The following is a 25,014-nucleotide window of genomic DNA, read 5'->3' on the forward strand; positions in this document are numbered from 1 at the left end:
TTTTTATTTAGTGCTGAGGATGAACCCAGTGCCTCACGTGTGCCTGGCCAGTGCTCTACCAGTGCTCTTGATGCATTTTGACTTTGGATCTTAACTTTGTTCATGTTCATGAAGGGGTAAATGGAGTTGTCTACAATGGTTTTTGAGGACTGTCATATAGAAAAGGGATTATTAGGGTTGAATCATATGGAGTAGCTAATATTGAATTTTTTTTGTGCTACAGAAATGGCAGATTTAAGTGGTTCGACCTAATATGACTAAGAGAAGGAAATTACAGAGAAATCATTGTTATTTTGTTTTTTCATTTTTTTTTTGCGGGGGTGGTGGGGTGTGTACCAGGGATTGAACTCAGGGCACTTGACCACTGACCACACCTCCAGCCCTATTTTTTTTAAAATTTTATTTAGAGACAGGGTCTCACCGAGTTGCTTAACTTAGCGCCTTGCTAAATTGCTGAGGCTGGCTTTGAACTGTTGATCCTCCTGCCTCAGTCTCCCGAGCTGTGGCATTACAGGTGTGCACCATAGCACCTGGCCAAAAACATTTTTTTAAAAATATTTTTTTAGTTGTAGATGGACAGTGTACCCTTATTTTAGTTTTATGTGGTGCCAGGGATCAAACCTGGTGCCTCATGCATGCTAGGCAGGCACTCTACCACTGAGCCACAACCCTGGCCCAAATCATTGATTTTTAAAAAAGACACTTAGGACAGGTGAGGTGGTGCATACCTGTAGTCTCAGTGGTTTAGGAGGCTGAGGCAGCACTATCATGAGTTCAAAGCCAGCCTCAGCAATTTAATGAGACCCTGTTTCAAAACAGAAAAAGTGCTTGGGATGTGGCTCAACAGTTAAGTACCTGGTTTGAATCCCCAGTACTACCAAAAGAAAAACAAAACAAAACAAAACCATTAGGTTGGTCTTGTCCAGTTTAGGGTATGTTAGAAGTTTGAGCTTTGAACTTCTTCTCTGACATTCCTTTCCTTATCTGAAAAGTATACATCACTTCATATTCCTTTTAATTTTTTAAGCTGTAAGCTAATTTATGGATCTTAACTTTGTTCATGTTCATGAAGGGGTAAAATGTCTTGATCTTTTGTCCTGGATAGAAAGTGATTTTAAGGCATTCTTCTTTGGTGTGTGTGTGTGTGTGTGTGTGTGTGTGTGTGCGCGCGCGCGCGTGCGCGCGCATGTGTGTGTTTAATTTAAATTGACAATATAACAACATACATTAGCCCATCAAACCTACTTTTGAAATGTAGTTTTTTTAAAATGTAGATTATAATTGTTTAAGATTAAAATTTTTTTTATTTTATTATAAAGTTTACAAAAGTAATCAAAATACTTAACCAGATGTTTATTTGTCTTGCTTACCTGCTTTTGGTGGAAATTATATCATTGCCTTTAGTGAAAATTTCATTCACCCAAGAAAGGTCCATTAAGGATATTCTTGGATGACCCTTTCTATAGAGGAGGAGTACCTTGAGTTTAAGGTGATTGCTGTTATTGGGATGAGGGTATTATGAAGGGAGTTTGTAACATGAGAACCTTGTGACAACTCTATTTATATTTTGTTATTGGTTCATTTCTACTGTTGCTTTCTATCTTTTTGGTTTTGGAGGGTCAAACTTTTATCATTTCTTTGAATTTGATCGTGAGTCCTTCAAGTTCTCCTCTTGTCCTGCTCCATTCATTTGGTTGCTTTTTTTTTTTTTTTTCTCCTTTGGATTCTCTGGGTTCTTTTCATTCAACAAAATACTTTGTAAAAACAAAGTATGTGGTGAAATTTTGAAGGCTCCATACTAAAACACTTGGAACACTTACATTTTTCTTATGCAAACAGGGTTGTAAAATTCCTTAGGTTTCATAAAGAGATTCTGCAGAGTGTTCCCTAGTTCTGTCCACACAGATGGGTACAGGGTACTGGTGAATATTAATCTAGTTCAACTCATAAGCAACAATGTTGGCTTGAAGTAACTGATTTTCTTTAGGATTTCGCCTTGTTCTTCCCCCAGTCAGTAAAACTCTGAGAACTTGAAAGCTACTTAAAATGAACACATTGACCTCCTGTTTCTAAAGATGAATCACAATTTTTATCTATGATTCCCTGCAAACAATAATTTGGGAGGTAATTGCAGTCTGCTTGATGTCTCGGACTGCATATTACAAATACCACAGTTTTACTTTCCATTGCCATATGCTAATGCATGTTTTGTAATAACCAGGATAAGCACATGGAATCTTTGCTTTTTTTTCAGTACCAAATACTTTTAAGAAAACAGATGATTTTGTGACATCTAATGCGCCAGCTGTCGACCTAGACCATAAGTTTAGATGCAAGGTTGTGGACTGTTTAAAATTTTTCCGCAAAGCTAAACTGTTGCACTATCACATGAAGTATTTCCATGGAATGGAGAAATCACTGGAGCCAGAAGACAGCCCAGGAAAGAGGCATGTCCAGACAAGGGGCTCTTCAACGTCTGACAAGGCCAACCAGGAGAGCCTCACCAGGAAGCGAGTCTCTGCCAGTTCCCCAAGTAAGTATCTTGGTTCTGCATTGTGCCGTAGAGGACGCTGCTGCTAAGGCCACTGTGCTTATGTTTGTGACACAGAAAGCAAACATTATGTTGGTCTTGTCCAGTTAATTCCACATGATTGAAAATGATAAGTCTTTCTCAGGTATTGTATCATGGAGCTGGGGCCCTCCTGGAGGAAGCAGAAATACTTAATTCTTATTCTTGTCTCTGCCTCTTGTTCCTCAAGTTATCTTCAGAGTTACCTAGCCTCTGTGCTCCCAATATGAGTGTGGACAATTGAGCAAGGGCGCTCCTTGAGAAGCTAGTGGGAGAACTCATGTCCGGAACATGCTGTCCTCCTCCCCTCCTCCCCTCCTCCCCTCCTCCCCTCCTCCCCTCCTCCCTTCCTCCCTTCCTCCCTTCCTCCCCTCCTCCCCAAACCTGTGTCCCGTCTCTACCAGCAGGGCAAAAGTACAAAAGAACTAAAAAACAATATGTGATTTTGTTAATGTGCAAATCCTTTTTCTTCTTAATTGCAGCTGAAGGCATTTTCAAAGAAAACTAGTTTATTTTGTGTAAAAACTACAATGGTGCTTGTATGGAGTACCACAAAATCTCATTTCATATTTAATTACAGAGAATCATTTTGGAATTCTATTCTAAATCATAGAAATTGAAAAATTGTGTTTCTAGGGAAATTTCAGAAAAAGTAATGAATTTCCAATAAACTCTACAATCTCCCATCTTGTTTTTAACTGAAATTATAATATCACTACATGTCTTTTTGGATTATAAAGCTTTTTCATTCAGATACATAGGTTTAAATGAAATGTGGAATTCCTAGCATCTGATAGCATCCCTAAGGAAGACAGATTAAGTGAGGTTTCAGGACAGTAGGTCAGGGCCATGACATCTGAAGGTAATCTCTGGCCCTCTAAGAGATCATTCAACAACCATGCTGGGAAGACTAATGTGTTAAGGCCAGTTTGGAGTTTCTTAGTCTTATGTGCTGTTATCTATCAGAAATATGTAAGCCACATGTATAATTTAAAAGTTTCTAGTAACCACATTGTAAAAATGTGAAAAGAAGCTAGATATAATGGAACAAACCTATAATCCCAGCAACTTGGGATGCTGAGACAGGAGGATGGCAAGTTCAAGGCTATCCTGAGCAACATAGTGAAAAGCTATCTCAAAAGAAAATTTAAACAAAGGACTGGAAGTAGCTGAGTGGTAGAGGGCTTGCCTAGCATGCATGAGGTTTATCTCCAGTACCACCAAAAAGTAAAAAAGGGCTGACCCATTGCTACCCAAATTATCTTCCTTCTGTCCAGCTCAGACATTCTCTGGGAAGAGAAAGTTGCTTTTTGAGCATGGGATCAGAATATTGGAGTTAGAATTGCCTCAGGCTAAAATAGATCAAGCTGTTTATTCAACAACAATTTATTACTAAGCTCTGACCTGAACATTGCAAAAGAGACATAATCTCATTCTGCCTTGTTGTTATTCTGGCACAAAGAAGCAAAGGACTAGTTCTATTCTCAGGCTCGAATATCCTCTTGCCTGGTTACTACTTGCTTTATTTAGGACCAAACACTGATTGCTCAGGGATGTTAATGTCTGTTACTAGCTAGTCCTGCTACCTTGGATGGCCATATTTATCTTTTAGGTGATTTTAGATTTCTCTGCTTTTGATTACTTGGTTAATTATGGGGTCAGATTTATTTCCTAGGACTTAAAGGATCTATTACTGAGATTTCCCCTCCTCACAAATAACACCTACAATATTTACTTGATCCAGATCTTAGCTGGAGCAGCATCCAGCCTTCCTGCATGGGAGTCACTGGATGACTTGTTAAAAACATAGTCATTCATGTACAACCAGAAGAATTAGAAATTATACTCCATTTATGTATGATGTGTCAAAATTATACTCTGTTTATGTATGATCTGTCATGTATAACTAGTTACAACAAATAAAAAATAAAAAAATACAATCATAAGTTGCTTAACCACAAGTATACGTTCTGAGAAATGTGTCCTTAGGCAATTTTTTTTAGTTGTGTGAAAACTATCACAGAATGTACTTACACAAACTGAGCTGGGTTCTGACACAACCCTAGCCCCTAACCTGGGATTTTATTCTCTCTGATAATGCCAGATTCCTTTCAGTAGGGTTTTGAAAATCTCTGGGTAAACTGGGAATTTTTGCCTATCAGTTTTTAAAAATAGCACCAGGGTGACAGGGATAGTCAAATACACAAATGCTTTAGGGGATACCTAAGGTCCCTTAAATTCTTGTGTTTTAGTTTGTTTAAAATGTTCCATAATAAAATTGATCCATTTGGTAGTAGATGCGCCACACAGGTTACTCTGTGTAACTGTCGGAGCTATAGCTGGTCATTTTTATACTTCTCAGGTGGAAAGTAGCATTTGTGCAGCCAGCAAGGAATAACAGCCCCACCCTCATATCAGGTGGATCCAGAACTCATAGACAGCTTGGTGACTGTCCAAATACGTTTTCTGCCTGATTGCTGAGATGCTTAGCAGTTACTATCAGACTGATCATCTTGCTGGAATCTATATGGGAAATTGAAACCTTGGCCACTAGTCCTGTGTCTACCATGAACCGGCAGGAACTTCAGGATCGTTACGTGAGGACTGGGCTCTTTAGAAAGGTCAGCCTTCATTATGTGGCTGACTGTCAGCCAGAGTGAATGTGGCAGAGCACTCTGAGTATTCCACAGTATGGCCACCTCATTATTCCCCAGCCCTCCTGAAGGAACTTCTGTTGTAGGCATCTCCCCTCACCTTTCTCTCATCAGAAGGTCCCTGGTGTGTCAGTTTGCCCAGACTTGTGTAATCTGATAATTAAATGTTCTAAAATTTGAAAGACCAGAACCAGGTTACAGGCTTCTAAGAAAGCCCTTGATCTTTGGAGTGCAATTTCAGATGGTGTGCGGAGTTCAGGGGGAGGGATGTTTCAGGGTGAGACTCTGATAGTGGGTATTCTGTTTCCTAGTTCACAGGCATTTGACATGAGTGTGGACTTGACTTCTGCATAAATGACAAATAGACACCACTTCAGTGACAATAGTGATGCTTGGGGATAGTGACTATTTAAAACACACACACACACATCCTTTTTATGCTGAATACTCTTATTTGACTATAGCAAATACTCTTAAGTGGATTTCTCTGATGGAGCCTGGGGATTCTGTGAGAACCATCAGGGCTAGAAAACACCCTGCAGAGATTTTTTTTTTTTTTTTTTCTGGGAGGTATGATCCCCTCAGTTTCTGGGTGGACAAGATAGAGCAGAAGAAGCAGTTCTGAGAGTCTTTTGAGCCATCTCAGTAACAGTGAACACTGATTCTGTGTGACTTCACACAGATCTCTTCGAAAATCTGATTTCTTTTTCTTTTTTTTTTAAAAAGAGAATTTTTTAATATCTCTTTTTTAGTTATCGGCGGACACAACATCTTTGTATGTGGTGCTGAGGATCAAACCCGGGCCGCAAGCATGCCAGGCGAGCGCGCTACCGCTTGAGCCACATCCCCAGCCCAAATCTGATTTCTTTATTACTCAAAGTGGTGATGGAGAACTATGTGATTGAGGCAAAGCCCTTTCATGTGGGGGGAGAAATACATAAATAGTGAAAAGGGCTCAGTTCTATTTTAGGAACACATAAAATGCTCTGGGAACATAGATACAGCTTTTGCCTGTAGGGCAAGAGCTGGAATGAAAGGAGGTGACATTCAAGTTAGGCCTTGCTATGGTTGAATTGTGTATCACAGATCCCTTCCCAGTCCTAGAATTCCTATGTTGAAGTCCTGTCCTCTAGATATTGGTATTTAGAGAGGGATCCTTTGGGAGGTAATTAAGTTTAGATGATGTTATTAGAGTGGGGCCTTCATGATGGGGTTAGTGTCCTTTAAGAAGAATTCAGAGAGGGATATCCCTTACCCGCTTCATGTGGGGATACACCACAAAACAGATTGGCCAACACCTAGAACTCTGGGAAATAAATATTTATTGTTTAAGCCACCCCATCTGTTTTGTTTTAGCAGCCTCAACTAAATGTCCAGGCTCTCAAGGCTCTCAAAGTTAGAGAGAAGCTGCCCCAGAAAGCAAGGGAAGAAAAAAGACATTCTTGTGCTGGGACAGGCAGGGCAATGATTCTGAGGTCCCAAGGAGAATAAACTGGTCACCTGTCCTTAAGATCGCCTTCTTGGGCTGGGGATGTGGCTCAAGCGGTAGTGCACTTGCCTGGCATGCATGCAGCCCGGGTTCAATCCTCAGCACCACATACCAACAAAGATGTTGTGTCCGCCCAGAACTAGAAAATAAATATTAAAAAAAAATTCTCTTTCTCTCTCTCCTCTCTCACTCTCTCTTTAAAAAAAAAAAAAAATCCCCTTCTTACTCTAGCCATCTGTAATTCTGTTACTCACATGCCTCCTTCCCCTTAGCCAGGCCTTTAGTGAATAAGCAGATGTAGAAGGTTGAAGTAGATTGGTGTTTCCAAGTAAAGTTTTGCAGTATACCAGCTCTGATGTCTTGCAGGGGTCAGCTCAGGCTTCCTTGGTCTTTGGGTTTGTTTCTACTAATCAATTGTATGACTTATTTCTCTGGGTTGTAATTTCTTGATTTAAAAAAATGAGTGTTTTTGCAAAATGGATGAAATTGTTTTCTAGATATCTTATTTATTGGACTTTCTTCTTTAGTTGTGGTATATTTCAGCAGGAAAGCTGCCCACAGATCTATCTGTAAGTCCGGTATGTTCCCTAGTATAGAACCCAGATGTGTAAGCTAGCTATAGCCCATCATTCCTCTCTGAGAGTTCCTAGATACCCATCTGGGAAAGGGACTGGGGCCACAGTGCTGATATGGTCCTCGAGAGTCAGATAGATCTCCTTTTAAATGTCTTTGAGACACAGAGACACAGAGCCATGTGTGCCTGTAGTCTCAACTATTTGGGAAGATAAGGTGGAAGGACACTGGAGCCCTGCCTGAGCACTGGTCACGGTGGCGCACAACTTGGGAGGCTGAGACAGTAGGATCAGAAGTTTAAGCCAACCTCAGCAATTTAGTGAGACCTTGAGCAACCTTGTCTCAGAATAAAAAACAAAACAACAACAACAAAAAACTGGGGATGTATCTCAGTGTTGTAAAAGCCTTTTATTTTTAAATTTTGAGACAGGGTCTTGCTAAGTTGCCAAGGCTGGCCTTAAACTTTAGATTCTCCTGCCTAAGCCTCTGGGATTAAGGAATGTGCCCCTGAGCCCAGCTTGTTTGTTGTTGTTTTTGTGCATACTTGGCAAGTGCTCTGTTGTTCAGCTAAATCATTAGGTCTTTTTTTTTTTTTTTTTTTTTGAAGCTCCCTATTGATTCCAGACAGGGTTGAGGAGCAATGATCCAAGTAGGGTTGGCAAACTTCTCTGTAAGGGACAGATAAGAGTAGCCAGGTGTGGTAGCCCACATCTGTGATCCCAGCTACTTGAGGATCGCAAGTTCAAGGCCAGCCTGGACAATTTAGCAAGACCCTGACTCAAAATAATATAAGAAAGTCTGGGGATATAGTTTCCCAATAGAACCTTGTCTAGCATGTGCCAGACCCTGGTATTTAATCTCAAGTACCAAACAAATGGGCTGGGAGAGGACTAGATAATACTTATTTTCAGCTTTGAGGGCCCTAAGGCCTTTGTCATTACTTCTTAACTCTGCTGTTGAAGCATGAAATAAGCCATAGGCAACATGTAACAAATGAGCGTTGCATGTTTCATCAAGACTCATTTATAATAGCAGCCTGCAGTTAGTTGTCTCCTGGGCTCTAGAGGCCAAGTGATGGAAGAATGACTGTCCTGCAGCCACTATAGAGCCCTCAAAGGCAAGAAAGGTGATCTCACTGGCACAGCCAAGGCAAGAACTTAGTAATGCATGTTCTATTTCTTCCCATTGGACGTGCTTAATTACTTAAGAATAAACATCTCTGTGTTGAAAAAACATTAAAATGCTAACACATAAACTTGTGTTTAATTGTAGCTGCAAAAGACAAGGAAAAAAACAAAGAGAAGAAATTCAAAGAGTTTGTGAGAGTGAAGCCAAAGAAGAAAAAGAAAAAGAAAAAGAAAACCAAACCTGGTAATCTTCCCGAGGGTTTCTTAGATTTCCTTGCCGTGGATGGGGAGGGATGACTTCCTCCTGTGGTAGCCTCTGAGCCTGCACTGAGGAGAGGAAGGACCAGCAGGCCTTTCCCAGGGCTTGTGGGCTGAACCTAGTAGGGCCCTGGTAGGGGTGGCCTGGGGTGGGGTACACTCCCATGTCTTACAAGGACCAGCTGGCATTCTTTATTATTTATTTATTTATTTGTTTATTTGGCACTAGGGATTGAATCCAGAGGTGCTTTACCAGTGAGCTACATCTTCAGCCATTTTTATTTATTTATTTTTAATTTGGAGACAGTGTTTTACTAAGTTGCTGAGGTTGGCTTTGAATTTGTAATCCTCCTGCTTCGCCTGATGAGTTGCTGAGATTATAGGTGTGTGCCACCATTACCAGCTCTGACTGGCGTTTATGAAAACCCTCCCATTAGGCTCATGGGCCAGTATATCTCCTATTACAGAGCCATATACATGGAGGCAACGAAGTCTGAGAGGATGTGTAGATGACTGATTGTTCACATATATAAATCTTAAACATACATCTCTAAAGAAAGAATTCATTTCTTGAGAAGTATGTGTGTACCCCAACAAAAATGTTTAAGAAAATCTGTGTTAAAACCTTGGCAGTTAAAGAGATGCCAGGTTTTCTTTATTTTCATTGTAGTTTCTTTTTTTTTTGGTACCGAGGATTGAACCCAGAGGTGCTTAACTACTAAGCTGTATACCCAGCTCTTTGTTATATTTTATTTAGATTCAGGGTCTTGCTGAATTGCTTAGGGTCTCGCTAAGTTGGTGAAGCTGGCTTTGAACCTTCTGCCTTTGCCTCCTGGGATGTTAGGATTACAGGCATATGCCACTGCTCCTGACTCATTGTAGTTTCTGGCTTAGAGTAAAAAAAACTTACCAGAAACAGGTGAGGAGGGCGGGTGATGGTGAGAAGGAATTGTTTGGAATTGGAGTTCTCAGAGGTAGCTGGAAGTATGAAATCCTAAATCTTCCCTCATTACCTTATACCTTTTCTTGGTTGAATTGACCCCAAGTTTGAGCTATTGGAACAGGAGGCTTACTAATTGGATGAGGTTGGTTCTGGAATGCCATGATAATGTCTGGAGTTGTCAGGTGTGGTGTTACACACCTAGCAACTTGGGAGCCTAAAGCAGAAGATTTGCAAATTTGAGGCCAGCTTCAGTAACTTACTGAGAACCTGTCTCAAAAAAATTAAAAAGAGCTGGGGATGTAGCTCAGTTGGTAACATGTCCCTGGGTTCAATCCCTTAAACCACTGCCACCCCCCCCCACAAAAAAATAATAAAATATATAATGTCTGGAGTTGCTCATTTCTTTCTCATGCTGTTCTTCCAGAATGCCCCTGCAGTGAGGAGATCAGTGACACCTCCCAGGAACCTTCTCCACCCAAGGCATTTGCTGTTACCAGGTGTGGGTCTTCACACAAGCCTGGGGTCCATACGAGCCCACAGCTCCATGGCTCAGAATCTGGAAATCACAAAGGGAAATTGAAAGCAGTTGGTAAGGGTGCTCGCTGCTGGCCTGATCATTTATTAGAAAGTAATGCTTGGAACAGTGTCTGCAAAGAATAAGTGTGTAGTAAATGTTGGCTTGATTATAGCTAATTAGGCACCAAGACTCAGTGATTCTGTTGCAGATTGTTCCTGGGATCCTCTCCTTCCTCTTTCCCCACTGTCTGCAGAACTTTAAAGTGACTGTGGACACAGCCTTCTTATGCATGAGGGCTGGCTTCATGGGAAGACTGAGGAAAATTTTAGTTCTGAGGATTAACAGACTGTGTGGTTCATAAGGAGTTGAAGCTCACTGATAGATCTGTGACCTCGAGCAGCCACTCACCTTGGGCTTCATGCTCTCTCAGTGAAGTGAAGAAATGGATTTCAGTTCATTGCTAGGCAGTATACTCCATTTGGTCTAATGATAACCCCAAGGAACAGATTAATTCCTGATTTCTCAGCCCTGGAGTAAGGTCATTTTCTACTCAGGACACACTAGGGTTTTATAATTTTTATAACTATAATTTAAAATAGTGACTGTTGGTTTCCCTCACCTTCTAGAAGAAGAGAATTTGAGTGAATCCTCTTCTGAGAGCTTTCTTTGGAGTGATGAGGAGTATGGCCAAGATGTTGATGTGACCACCAACCCAGATGAGGAACTTGATGGAGATGACCGCTATGATTTTGAGGTGGTTCGTTGTATCTGCGAAGTCCAGGAAGAAAATGACTTCATGATTCAGGTGGGTTGAGCTTTCAGAACACAGGTGTAGGTATAGAGAAGTGCAGACTTATCCCTGGGGAGAATGTTAAGGCCAGGAACAATGGAGGGTCATGTCAATAGCACCAGACTGAGTTTGCCTTTTGGTTCAGCTTTCTGGGTATTCAGGGTGCCATAAATAGCCTATTAATAGAATAAGAGAGGACTTATAAATCCAAACTTCTCATCCTCTGCTGGAGGCATTTGGGGCCTGCAAAGGGGACAGGTTTTGGTTACACGGTAAGAAGCTAAATAGCAGGGACTCAAGACCTGGGGTGGCAGTTCAACTTTCTTATGGACCTATCTTGTCTTTGAGGTAAATTTTCTTTGTGGTATAAAGAAATGGAGACTGGTTTTATGACATTTCTCTTTCCTGTCATTTTCCTAACATACCTTCATCATCTTTATCTTTGGGATGTGCCTGTGGGGTGGGACCTCTCTACCTGTCTTGGGGAGACCATCATTGTCCCCTGGCTCTGACCCCCTCTGCTTGCCTTCACCTTTCACTTTGTATTTCAGTTCTGGCAGAGGTGGCTGCTGTTTGGTTAACTCTGAAGGCCATCATAAATACCATGGATATATATTGGCATCTGACTGGCCAAGAAACCTGAGTTTTCTTTAAGTCACTTATGGTTATATTGGTTAGCATCTTTTTTTTTTTTTTTTAAAGTTATAAACAATACTTTTTGGGGCTGGGGGTGTGGCTCAAGCAGTAGCGCGTTCGCCTGCCATGCAGGCGGCCTGGGTTCGATCCCCAGCACCACATACAAACAAAGACGTTGTGTCCGCCGAAAACTAAAAAATAAATATTTAAAAATTCTCTCTTTTAAAAAAAAACAAACAATACTTTTATTTGTACATATTTTATGTGATGCTGAGGGTCGAACCTAGTATCTCACACGTGCTAGGCAAGCATGCTACCACTGAGCCCCAGCCCCAGCCCCCTATTGGTTAGCATCTTTTGGGAGCAAGTACAAACATTTTTGGGAAAATAGTCAAGGTCCTAGAACCCAGAGGCAAAATTGCATCCAGGCTTAGCAACTTAGAATTCCATCTTCAGGGGCTTAGTTTTTTTTTTTTTTTTTTTTTAAAGAGAGAGAGGGGGAGAGAATTTTTAGCTTTTTTATTTTTTAGTTTTCGGCGGACACAACATCTTTGTTTGTATGTGGTGCTGAGGATCGAACCCAGGCCGCACGCATGCCAGGCGAGCGCGCTACCACTTGAGCCACATCCCCAGCCCCCATCTCCAGGGGCTTAGTCTAGTCTGTTTCCTAATTCTTCCTGGAGTTGATTTGGTTCTTTTAAAAAATCTTTTTGCTACTTGTTAATTTTCTTGGAAATTGCAAAGTGATCACCATCCATGGTTCCTTTACACCTTCCCTGTTTTAACTTTTTGTCTTCAAGAGACTAGCTCTGTCCAATTCTAAATTCATGGGCCAGGAATTCCATCTGGGTTTAGACCAGGTATTAGCCTTTGGAATGATCACCTGTGGGGAGGGGGCAGACGTCTATCCTAGGCCAAATGCCAACCCTTGGTCTAATCATCTGGCTGGTGGTGGTGAAAGTTGTGGGTATGTGTGGTTCACGATATACAAAAAGGCCGCCTAGGGCCTCCCTCTGTCATTGTGTGGAAGGGGTGAGGGGTGTTAACCAGAAAAGAGGGTATCTGTGGTAATTATGAGAAAAATACTCAGCCTTTCTGTTATGGAATATTATTTCCTTGTCCTTAAGTCAATATGTGCATCAATTTTTGAAATTAACTTTTGCACTTGTCTTTTTTTACTCAGCAATCTCCTTTCCTTTGATTTCTTGAAATATTAAGCTTGCCATAATTTAAACTTTCAGAAAGTCCAGAGTGACTAGGCACCTTACATTTTCACCTTTAATTTATCAAGTGTTTTTTTTAAAAACTTTTTGAATAATTATAGATCACAGGAGGTTGCAAAGAAATATACTACTAATGAGAAGTCCAGTGAACTATTGCCCAGGCTTCCTCCCATGCTAGGAACGCACACAACAACACAATATCAAAACCAAGAAATTGATATTGGCATAATCTCGCAAGCTTATTCTGATTTTACCAGCTACATACATGTACTGTACTTATATGTGTATGCATATAACTTGCACAGTTTGTCACAAGTATAACAAAACTGTCACAGTTTTTTCACAAGTATATATACTGTGTAACCAGTACTACAGTTAGGATACTCAAGTACTATCATTATTAATAATTGAGAAGTAAAGCAAAAAACAGATTTGTTTTTGAAAGTCACATTGTCTAGGCTGGCTAATGAACTGTTCTCTACCCCAACCAGTATGTACACATAACATACTTCAGGTGAAACACTTCGTAGTCTTCATAGTAATTTCTTTGATTTACAGATACATAAATTGTCTTCAGCACTTCTTGATATTAGTGCTTTTCATACCTTTTCGGCATCAGAATTCCTGTTCCTAATGGACTTTTTTGTAGAACCCCAAAGTGTCTTACTGGTAAAAGCTGTAGTTTTATTTAATTTGTGGTAGTGGGTTTTGAAGTAAGGGCCTCACTTATGCTAAGGCAAGCACTTTGCTACTGAGGTATATATCTTCAACCCCACAAAGCAATAGTTTTAAATGTTTAAGTTGAAAAAAAATTCAAAATAAATAAAAGTTTAAAATGATTAATCTTCACTTTTAAGGTTAGAAATGTGATCCGCACACGTTCTCATGAATTCTGATAATATAGTCAAAGTTGTGGCCCTTAGTGAAAACCTGTCTCAAAATAAGAAAAATTTAAAAACAAAAGGGCTGGGGACTGATGATTTGGAACACTTCAGCATATTGCTTGTTTTTCTCTATTTGGTTCTGTCTGTGAGACAAGCTTGATGCACGTGGCTCTTGTCAGAATGACTTTTCCTAAACAGCATGCTGTGTTGTCTCTTTGAATAAATACAAGTGGGCGGAAAAGCTTTGTTCTAGGACAGAATTATGTGTGCAGTACAAAATAATGTGTACTGGTGGGCTCTGTTATCTTAACATTTGGCCTGAACATTTTTAGTGTGCATTTTTTGTTTTGTTTTTTTAAATTAGTTTCATCCAAAAACATGTACTTTTGGGGCTGGGGATGTGGCTCAAGCGGTAGCGCGCTCGCCTGGCATGCGTGCGGCCTGGGTTCGATCCTCAGCACCACATACAAAACAAAGATGTTGTGTCCGCCGAGAACTAGAAAATAAATATTAAAAATTCTCTCTCTCTCTCTCTCTCTCTCTCTCTCTCTCTCTCTCTCTCTCTCTCTCTCTCCCCTCTCTCCCCCCTCTCTCCCCTGTCTCCCCTGTCTCCCCTCTCTCACTCTCCCCTCTCTCACTCTCTCTTTAAAAAAAAAAAAAAAAAACACATGTACTTTTGTAAAACCTGTGGGATACAACTGGAATTGTTATATAACAAGAAGACTGTTAGGATTTTTTAGTAGAAATTTTTTTGAGGTATAAAATGTTTATTTATAAAAACTGATTCAGCCAGTTTAGCATTTTGAAATAAAGTTTCTACCACTTTACTCTACCACTGAACTACAACCCTAGCCCTAAAATTTGTTTTTTCCAGGGTGGTTTCAAGGAGAATATATGCCAGTACTTTAACAATGGGAAGAATACCATATGGCATGTGTACCCTTGAGGAGGGGAGCTGTAAGATTGCCATGTAGCCTTCCCCCAGGGATGCTGAGTTATCCTGTGCTTCATTTAGTGTGAGTGTTAAGGAATAGCAGTTCACTTGCCAACTCTGTGACATAAGCCATAGCATTTAAATAGGACATGTTACATTAGGCATTGTAATTGAAGTTTATTCAGAATTTCTGATTTGTAATTTTTCAGCAGGGATTACTTCTCTTTAGGAACAAAGTAGCAAAGCATTAGCTTGAATATCTTAGATAACTAGTGTCTTAGAAATTGGGAATTAGGAGCGGCTGAGGTTGTGGCTCAGTGGTGGAGTGCTTACCTAGCACGTGTGAGACACTGGGTTCAATTCTCAGCACCATATATAAATAAATAAAAAATAAAGGTCCATTGACAACTAAAAAATATTAAAAAAGAAATTAGGAAGTGAGAAATATGCAAATGAATTATTTTAAAAAAGAAGATTTTTAGTTTCAAAGTTTCAACTTTGTTTCTCTGGGCATATGCCTTGGTAGCCTGATCAGATTTTGGCCTATGAGGATATCTAAAGTGGGTGAATAATTGAAAGCTTCTCCTGGCAAGACCGTTCCTCCTGAGCAGTATGCGACCCGTTTTTGATCCTTTGTAGTAATCTCTCCATTGATTTTTCTTTAAGTAGTAAGGATCAAGGGGTATTTGAAGGTAGACCTTAAAGTACCATTATATGCTATATGAAGACAGTATGCCTGGGGCTCTTGGGTTCACACCAGCTGTTACGTGGCAGAGTTGGGAGCCGACTTCCTATCTCTTCCCCCAGCTCTCAGCTCAACACTTGGCTCAATATTGTGGTGTTTAGCTCACATCAGAGCACCTTGGCTTTTATTCTACAGGACATTCCTCTGCTGTCCACTGGAGCCAAGATTTTCCAATTGGCGTGTCTTATGGAGGGGCAGTTTCTGTCATTGGGAGCACTATACCTGTTCCATTCAGTAACTTTAGCAAAAGGCACAAATTTAGAGGAAGATAACTGGAATAAATCCAGTTAACTTTAAAATGTATTGATCATCTAGTTAGAGAAATAATTTTCTTTGATCTTATTTAATATATCAACATTACTTGAGTATATTACTATTTAAAAAATGTTAATTGTTGATGGGCTTTTATTTTATTTATTCCTATGTGATGCCAAGAATTGAACCCAGTGCCTCACACATGCCAGGCAAGCACTCTTCCATTGATCTACAACCCCAGTCCTGAGGATATTATTATTTGATTTTATTAACCAGTACTTATTTAAATCATTGAAGGTTAAAATCCTGCTTAATAATCATGAGTATTTGAGAAATCTGGGTACCACATGAATACAAGAAAACACATTTGATATTTAAATTATTTTAATTGCTCTAGAGCAGATTTTGGCAAACTGTGAATGGCTAGATAATAAGTATTTTAAGCTTCAAGGACCATACGATTTTGTCACAACTATTCAGAAGCTGCTGCAAACAGTTATAGATGATATGTAAAACATGGATTTGTTCGTATAATATTTTATAAAAACAAGATTCTAGCTGAATTTGGCTCATAGACCTTAGTTTGCTGACCTTTACCCAAGAGCAATAAATATATATTAGGTGCCAAACTTCAGGGAAAATTATGTTACAGCTTTAACAAGAAGCCCTTATTTATTTGTTTCATAGTACTAAGGATTGAACCTAAGGGTGCTCTACCACTGAGTTACATCTCCATTCCTTTCATTTTTATTTTTAAAATTTTTCAACTTTGAGACAGGGTCTTGCTATGTTGCTTAGGGCCTCACTAAGTTGCTGAGGCCAGCCTTGAACTTGCAGTCCTCCTGCCTCAGCCTCCCAAATTGCTGGGATTACAGGCATGTACTTCCATGCCTATCCAAGTTTTGGTGTAAAAAAAAAATTTTTTTTTAAATTGTATATGGACGCAATGCCTTTATTTTTATGTGGTGCTGAGGATTATACCCAGTGCCTCACATGTGCTAGGCAAGCGCTCTACCACTGAGCTATAGCCCAGGCCCCCCATATTTTAACTTTTTTTTTTTTTTAAACTGCACTCTCATAATTCACCAAAGAAAATTTTATCTCTATCTCATTCCAACTTTGTGTTCTTTGTGTATCCTTCCAGAAATATTCTGAGGCTAAACTAACAAATATATAACATAGAAGTTACTATTTGAACCATTTTAAAGCATATAGTTCAGTAGCATTAACTATATTTACTTTGCTGTATATTTATTTACTTTTTTTTTTGTCTAAACACAGTGTTAGTTTTTTTTATTTTTTTGTTTTTGGTTTTTGTTACTAGAGATTGAACCCAGTAGTGTATTACCACTGACCTGCATCGCCAGCCCTTTTTATTTATTTATTTATTTTGTTTTAGAATACGGTCTCACTAAGTTGCTGAGGCTGGCCTCAAACTTGTGATCCTCCTCTCCCAAGTTGCTGGGATTATAGGTGTGTGCTACTGCATTTGTAGTAATAATTTTAAATTATTTCATATTTGTGTAAGCATATCTATCAGAACACATTTTGGAAGTAGAACTCCTAGGCCAAAGGGTATATATATATTTACTATTTTGACAAATAATTACTAGTTGCCATAGCAATATTTTTTTTGCAAATATTTATTTTTTAGTTGTAGTTGTCAGTAACTTTATTTATTCATTTATATGCCTTTATATTATTTTCATTTATTTTTATGTGGAGCTGAGGATGGAACCAGGGCCTCCCACGTGCTAGGCAAGGGCTTTACTGCTGAACCACATCCCCAGCCCTGCCATAGCAATGTTATATATATACTCTTTCTGATGATTATACCAAAGAACTGTCAAGAACCTTTGTTAATTTGGGTATTTTGTCTTTGTCTTTTAGATTAATGAGAAATGGGTCTTTTAGTATGGCCATTTTGAAACTTACTTTTAAATAATCTTCTGAAAATATCATAATTGTAGCACTTAGGAGACATAGCAAGTCACAATGAAAATAAGAGTTACATTATTTTTGCCCAGGGATAACTGCTGTTAATATTTTGGAATATAAGTGTGTGTGGAATAGAAACAGGCTTTCAATGAGAATAACATTCTTAGAATAAAGTAGTAAATATTTATTATAAACACTTCATGAGATTCATAATACTATAAATAATTTACTGATATTTACCTTCTTTTTTTTGGTACCATAGATTGAACTCAGGGACACTTGACCACTGAGCCACATCCCCATACCTTTTCTGTATTTTATTTAGAGACAGGGTCTCACTGAGTTGCTTAGCACTTTGCTTTTGCTGAGGCTTGCTTTGAACTCTTGATCCTCCTGCCTCAGCCTCCCGAGCTGCTGGGATTACAGGCGTGCGCCATGGCACCCAGCCCTTCATTTTTTTTTTTTTAAATTAAATACGTGACAATAGTGGAATGCATTTTTTAAAATATGGACACAATATCTTTATTTTTATGTGATGCTGAGGATGGAACATGCGAGGCAAGCGCTCTGTCACTAAGCTATAACCCCAGTTCTCCCAGCTCTCCAGTTTTAAAACCTAGAAAAAATAATTTATATACATATATTTGTCTGGTTTTATTTTATATTAATTTATATTAATTCAAGTTGGTTAATATTAATTTTAATGGTTGATCTGTACATCTTTTTATTAAGAATTAACCTTCATCCTTTAACTATATTTTTATATCCTTTAGGCCGAGGGTTTGTCATTTTCTTACTAATTATATAGGCTTTTATTGGGGATACTGCAGGCAGATTGAACCAGGGCCTTTGGATGTTCCAGGCAAGTGCTGTACCACTGAGCTACGTTCTCAATCCCTCTCCTGCTTTTTTTGAGTAGGGTCTCACTAAATTGCTGAGACTGGTCTTTAATTTGCAATCCTGCCTCATCTTCCCAAGTAGTTGGGATTACACGGTATGTGGAATTACATGTGTGTGCACCATACTCAGTTGTATAGGCTTTTTATAGAGGTTTTGTATAGGCTGTAGTAGGAATTACAAATATTTTTTTTCCATTTTTTCATCTGTTACAAAGTTATGTATTTGCTATTTTGTTGGGGCTACATTATTTTTATCTATGAACTCAAGGAGTGTTGATACCTTTATGATACTGACTCTTGTTCTCCAGGATTAGGATGCATTGTCTTTGTTTTCTTCAAATAGTATTTTAAGATTTTCTTCATAGAAATCTTGCATATTTGTTATGTTCATTCATAGATATGTTATCTTTCAGGTTATTCTACTTTCTTTTTTTAATATTTACTTTTTAGTTGTAGTTGGACACAATACCTTTATTTTATTTATTTTTTTATGTGGTGCTGAGGATCAAACTCAGGGCCTCACACATGCTAGGCAAGCGCTCTACTGCTGAGTCACAACCCAAGACCATGTTATTCTACTTTCTAAATTTAAACTTTTTTTTTTTTTTTTTTTTTAGAGAGAGTGAGAGAAAGAGAGAGAGAGAGAGAGAGAGAGAGAGAGAGAGAGAGAGAGTGTTTTTAATATTTATTTTTTAGTTCTCGGCGGACACAACATCTTTGTTGGTATGTGGTGCTGAGGATCGAACCCGGGCCGCATGCACGCTAGGCGAGCGCGCTACCGCTTGAGCCACATCCCCAGCCCCTAAATTTAAACTTTTTAAATGAATAATATATATATGCCAGACCCATATGAAAATTCATCACTATGAATTTTGAAATTTAGCTGTATTCGACTTATTTTTGGTGAGTCCTAGTTCTCATGATACAAAGTCATTGGTGAGGCAGATTTTCTTTTTCTTATTTTGCAAATTCACATGCTATTTTATTTTTTAAAATATATTTTATTTGTTCTAATTAGGTGTACATGACAGTAGAATGCATTTTGACACATCATACGTAAATGGAGTATAACTTCTCATTCATCTGGTTGTACGTGATGTAGACTTACATAGGTCGTATAATCATATATACCCACAGGGTAATAATGTGTGATTCATTCTACTGTCATTCCTACCCCCATGCCCCCTCCCCTCCCATGAGGCAGATTTTCTTTCTTCTCTTTTCAGTATTGGAGATTGAACTAGGATCACTCTACCACTGAGCTACATCCTGACGCTTTTTATTCTTTATTTTTTTGAGACAACATCTCATTAAATTGTTGAGACTGGCATCAACTTGTGATCCTTCTGCCCCACCCTCCTGAATAGCTGGGAGTACAGGCATGTGCCATTGCACTTAGCCTGACTTTCATTCATAATTATTAATCATAATTAGTTTCTGCTACTAATTGCCTTTATTGTCTTATACACTTTACTTTTCCTCTCAGAGCTTTAGTTTTCATAGGGGTAAATTGGAGACTCTTATCTGAGGTCTCCCTTCTAGTTCTGCCCATGGTGATTTGGTGTGGTTAGTTTACTAGTAGTCTTATATTTGCCCAGGGAAGCCTTCTTGTTGCTGAGACTTATTGACTTCAAATGGTTGAGGATTGTCTAAGCTTTGATTTTCTATTTCCTTGTTGCTGGACTGGTGGCCCACCATCAGAGTCATATCAGAAGCTCACTGTCCACCCCAGTGCTTATCTGTTGGTTGGGTAATTAAGATTTAGGAATTTAGATTGGAATTGTTTGAAGTGTCCTTGTTCTCTGTCTCTGGAAGACTGCCTTTTCTCTCCATTCCTTCCTCTGGACCTTTAGCTTCAGACTGTGGCTCTCTACTGTCTCCCAGTGCCACCCTCATTAAATCTTTCCTTTCCTTTTCAGCTTCCTACCACTTTACCTCTACTCTCCAATACCCAGGGAAGGCAGTAGAGCCTAGGGGTTAAAACAGTTAGTTATACAATTAGCCAAGTTCATGTTCTCATCCACCTTTGCCTCTTAACCAGTTGTATGATATTTGATAATGTTTGGATAGAATAAATGTGAAATGTTATCATGATTATCCCAAGGGGATCAAAGTGAATTGGTTGTCCATTAGTAAAAGAAATTTAATACATAAAGCCGTGTGCTAGGCTCTATAGTGGGTGATTTGTATATGAATCATTGAATCCTCACAGATGTATATAAATAGTATCCCATTCTACAGATGGGGAAACTGAAGCCCAGGGATAAGTGACATGTGCAGAGTCACACAGCTGATGAATGAGCCGTAATGCAAACTCAGCTTTTTGTCACTCCAAGTTAGTCTAGTTCTCTAAAGATCTAAATGATTTTCATTCAATTCCCATAAAGTAATCAGGAAAGTAAAATCCTCTAGAAATGGAAGTGAAACCCTCATTATTTTGAGGTCAGCACTATTTAATATATCTAAATGTTCTTTATCTATACTATGCAGTGTCTGCTAGCCTCATGTATCTGCTGGGCATTAAAGAGGTGGCCTGGGGTACTGAGAACTGACTTTTTAACTTATTTATTTAACTATACAGCCTCATGTGGCCAGTGGCTACCACATTAGATAGTGGTTTAGAAGTCAGTATAGGGAGTGGAGGCTCCCTCCCTTCTCATTCTACCTGTTCCTCTAGCAAGTGGATCATACTTTTTGTTAGAGGACACCTTCTGAGTTTAATTTTTGTTGCTTCTTTAATTCTAACAGTGTGAAGAGTGCCAGTGCTGGCAGCATGGGGTCTGCATGGGATTACTGGAAGAAAATGTGCCCGAGAAATACACCTGTTATGTTTGCCAAGACCCTCCAGGTAGAGATTTCTAAAATCAGGGGTATTAACAATATATAGCCTTTTCCTTAGCACAGCTGATCATGAAACATCCTAAGTGTATGTGATCTTGAGACTCATTTCTTCGTTATCATTTGGACTCTGATTCCTCCTCACCTTTTTAGCACATCTGGCGGCCAGTTCTCCTGAACTTACCTATGAGAGAGTATGTGTAGAAGACCTGGCCTTGAGTTAGAATTTTTTCTTTTTTTAAATTGTGGTTGGAAACAAAAACAAAAAATATCTACTTTGCATTCAGTACAATTGTTCATGATAAACACTTTCATCTGGCTTGATTGAAACTCTATTATAAGAATACTGAATGCTCTATGAATTAGCATTTCATCCTTGCTCAGGGCCCTGTTAATCTTCTGTTAGTGATCCAAGTTTTAGCATATGTGCTTCTGCATGGGCACCTTTTCCTTTTCTTGAGGGCTAGTGAGGAATGACATGTGGGTTCCATCCTTGGCTTTTTGGGGATACTGGAGGATTAGAAACCTGCCTCTGTTTCCTGTGGTGTCATCTCCCACCTGTTGGGTCATTGCCACCTGGAAAGGAGAGGTGCCCTGGAGGGTAAGGGCAATGGCATGATTGCTTAGGACTTATTGCCACCCAGAGCAGTGTCTTGATAGCAGGACCACTTAATTTTGTGGTTACAGGGGCCACCTGTGGCTCTTGGATGCCTCTTTCCAGACGGGAGGATTGTAAACCTCTCTGTCATCCTGCTGTCAGTGAGATGGTGACATAATCTCCCTTTACCACCTCTGCCATCTCTCCGTTACCTCCTGTCCTTCAAATTCCATTGTAGGTAGACAATGCATGGGAACCTCTATTTCTGTTATTTTGCTTGATTTTATGAGATGGCCAGGTGGGTCTTCTACTCTCATTTGCTCATGAGGAAAAAAATTGATACAAATGACCTTCCTAACCTCATAAAGTAATTGGAGTTAGAACAGGTTTGTGGTGCCAAATCTCTTGATTTTTCTGGTTATATAGGGAGGAACTGACCACCATTGTTCATTTCCAACAATCAGATTCTGAAGACCTCTATTGTGACACTATCTTTATTTGTACAAGATTAGTGCATAGATAGAGAAGAATCTGCCTCTGTTTGTCTCTTTATCCCCAGGAAAATATATGGTCAGGTGGTTAGATAGATGAGCAAACACAAACCTGGAAAAAATCTGATTAGCCAAAGATCACTCCACCAGTTAATGCCAGACAGATGATGAGAACCAGAGACAAAGGTTTTGACTTTTGTCTTATAAAATAGGAAGTGCTGTTCTGAATCCTGCTACTAGAGCCCTGCTACAGCAACTGCCTGTGAGGTTCTCCCCATAATCTCAAAGGCTCCCTAGGACACCCTTTAAATGTCTTTTTACCTTGTCTTTCTCTCCACTTTTCCCTCTTTAGAAATTGCACACACTGTTTTCAGCATGTCCTGTGAACTTTCTGAACTTCTTGTGTAAGTTTTTAATTGGCAAGACTGTGGATAGACTCTTCCTTGAACTGAGCCTTGAATATCTGTCACATGTCCATTTTTTATAGACTATTTGACTCTGAGTAGGTTGGACCAAAGGTTTAACCTAACAGATTCAATTCTTAAAAATGTTTTTAACAGAATCAAGTTGTCTCTCTACTGTGTGTGTTGTAAAGGCCAGAAGTCCAAGGATCTTGATAAGAGATTACCTGGGTTACTTCAGGTTTTTGTAGTTATTGACAGATGAACAACCCACAATCTGGTTAGAAGCTGTATCCTAGCCTTTTGGATTAGAAAATGTTACTGAGTCACCTGTGCTTATGGTTTTAGTTTTTCCTAAGGAGGCCTTTTAATGAGTAGGACCACTGAAGCATCCCTGTTGTGTAACAGATGGGAAATAGAGGTCCAGAGAAGGGAAGGACGGTACAGTTGTAATAGATGGTACAGTTGTAATGGGAATTGGAGCTTCTTTCCATTTTTTTGGTAAATTGATTCAAGGTGATTTTTGCTAGGCACTATAGCTACAACCTTGAACTTGATGGTTCCTATTCCTTTTGATTCTTAGAGGGATTGAGAACAGAAACAGATGTTAAAAAAGAGGTAAATAAACAAAATTTTGTTAGGTAGAGATGAAACTGTGGTGGGGAGGGGGGCATTAAAAGAGGGAATGACCCATGGTTCTGAAAAGCTCTCTTAACTTTGGGAGGTGTAGCAAGAGGCCTTTCTGAGGAGATGGTAAGAAACCACCCCTGCAGTGTCCTAGAGGAATAGTGCTCCAGACCGAGGGGGTGCTAGAATAGAACCAAGAGGCCAAGCCTCGGAAGAGGTTTTTGTGTGTGTGTGTGTGTGTGTGTGTGTGTATTCTAGAAACTAAGAGGAAGCCATGTAAGGTTGGGGAGAAGAGGGAGGGAAGTTGCTGGGTACTGAAGGCCTCCATTAGCCAGAATTAGGATTTGGGGTTTTCTTCAGTGAGTAGCTGAAAGTAGCAGAAGATTTTAAGTAGGGAAGGGAACGACATGATTTAAATTTAAAGATATAACTCAGGTTCATATTCCACCTCTGGCCAGTTCTGTGAGATCAGGGAATGTAGATGCCTCATCCCCAACACCTAGCGGAGAGTCCAGCATGGAGTCAGTGTAAACTGAGTGTACACTGGATGAATAAATGAACAAAATGAACACAGCGGTCCATCTTTCAGTAGTTCATGCAATGATTATCTAATGATGAAATGACCTGGATTTCCTCCAGGCCATGCTTAACCCTTTCATTGTCATTGCTTTAGGTCAGAGGCCTGGCTTCAAGTACTGGTATGACAAGGAGTGGATGAGCAGGGGACATATGCATGGCCTAGCATTTCTAGAAGAGAACTACTCCCATCAGAATGCCAAGAAGATTGTGGCCACCCACCAGCTTCTTGGTGATGTGCAGAGAGTGATCGAGGTTCTGCACGGCCTGCAGCTCAAAATGAGCATTTTGCAGTAAGTATTGTACCTGAAACTTTCAGGAGGAGTCTGGTTTGGTACTGAATGGGGGTGGGATAAATTTGAGAAGTAGAAAATTCACAAAATCAGGCACAATGTTATATTATCAACATTCCTTTTTAAAGGTATCGACCATTTTTAAATTTAATTGTTAAATTTAATTTAACAATTAAATTCATCTATTTTAAGAACTTATTGAATTCTGAAAATATATGCACCCATGTAGCTGGCGCCACTATCCAGATATAATGTATTGCCAAGCATAGTGGTAGACGCCTGTAATCCCAATGGCTTGGAAGGCTGAGGCAAAAGATAAGAAGTTTGAGGCCAGCCACAGCAACTTAGCAAGGCCCTTAGCAAGTTAGCAAAACCTTTTCTCAAAATCAAAAAAATAGAAAGGGCTGGGGATGTAGCTTATTAGTAAAGTACCCTGGGTTCAATCCCAGTCAAAAGAAAAAAAAGATATAGCGTGTTTTATTTTGGTGCACATTCTGAATTTTTTGTTTTTAATTGTGGTAACATATACGTAATATAAAATCTACCACATTAACCTTTTTAAGAAAAAGGGTTTTTTTTTTGTTTTGTTTTGTTTTTGAGATGGAGTCTTGCTATGTTGCCCAGACTGGTTTTTTAATTCCTAGGCTCAAGCCTAGTAAAGTTGAAAGCTGGGTTGAAAGCTGCCAAAAGAGTGACTGTTGGCAAGACTTGCTCTCTAGCATGATTAGTTGCTTAATATATTTGTTTCTTGGTGAC

The 25,014-nt window shown here is 39.4% G+C and overlaps 1 protein-coding gene across 4 annotated transcripts in view; it reads left to right on the forward strand.

Moving 5' to 3' along the window:
• The window catches only part of Phf20 (PHD finger protein 20), a 128,416-nt gene that overhangs the window by 89,588 nt on the left and 13,814 nt on the right, over positions 1-25,014 (forward strand). For 3 of the 4 annotated variants that reach the window (XM_026383200.2, XM_077800228.1, XM_077800227.1), the window contains 6 exons: positions 2,255-2,533; positions 8,558-8,656; positions 10,038-10,202; positions 10,757-10,935; positions 21,183-21,282; positions 24,063-24,258. In XM_026383200.2, the coding sequence (XP_026238985.2) occupies positions 2,255-2,533; positions 8,558-8,656; positions 10,038-10,202; positions 10,757-10,935; positions 21,183-21,282; positions 24,063-24,258 (1,018 nt within the window). The remainder of the gene's footprint in view (positions 1-2,254; positions 2,534-8,557; positions 8,657-10,037; positions 10,203-10,756; positions 10,936-21,182; positions 21,283-24,062; positions 24,259-25,014) is intronic. The other variant, XM_026383201.2, reaches the window with a different exon arrangement.

Source organism: Urocitellus parryii, chromosome 6 (genome assembly GCF_045843805.1).
Source record: "Urocitellus parryii isolate mUroPar1 chromosome 6, mUroPar1.hap1, whole genome shotgun sequence".
Lineage (NCBI taxonomy): Eukaryota > Metazoa > Chordata > Mammalia > Rodentia > Sciuridae > Urocitellus > Urocitellus parryii.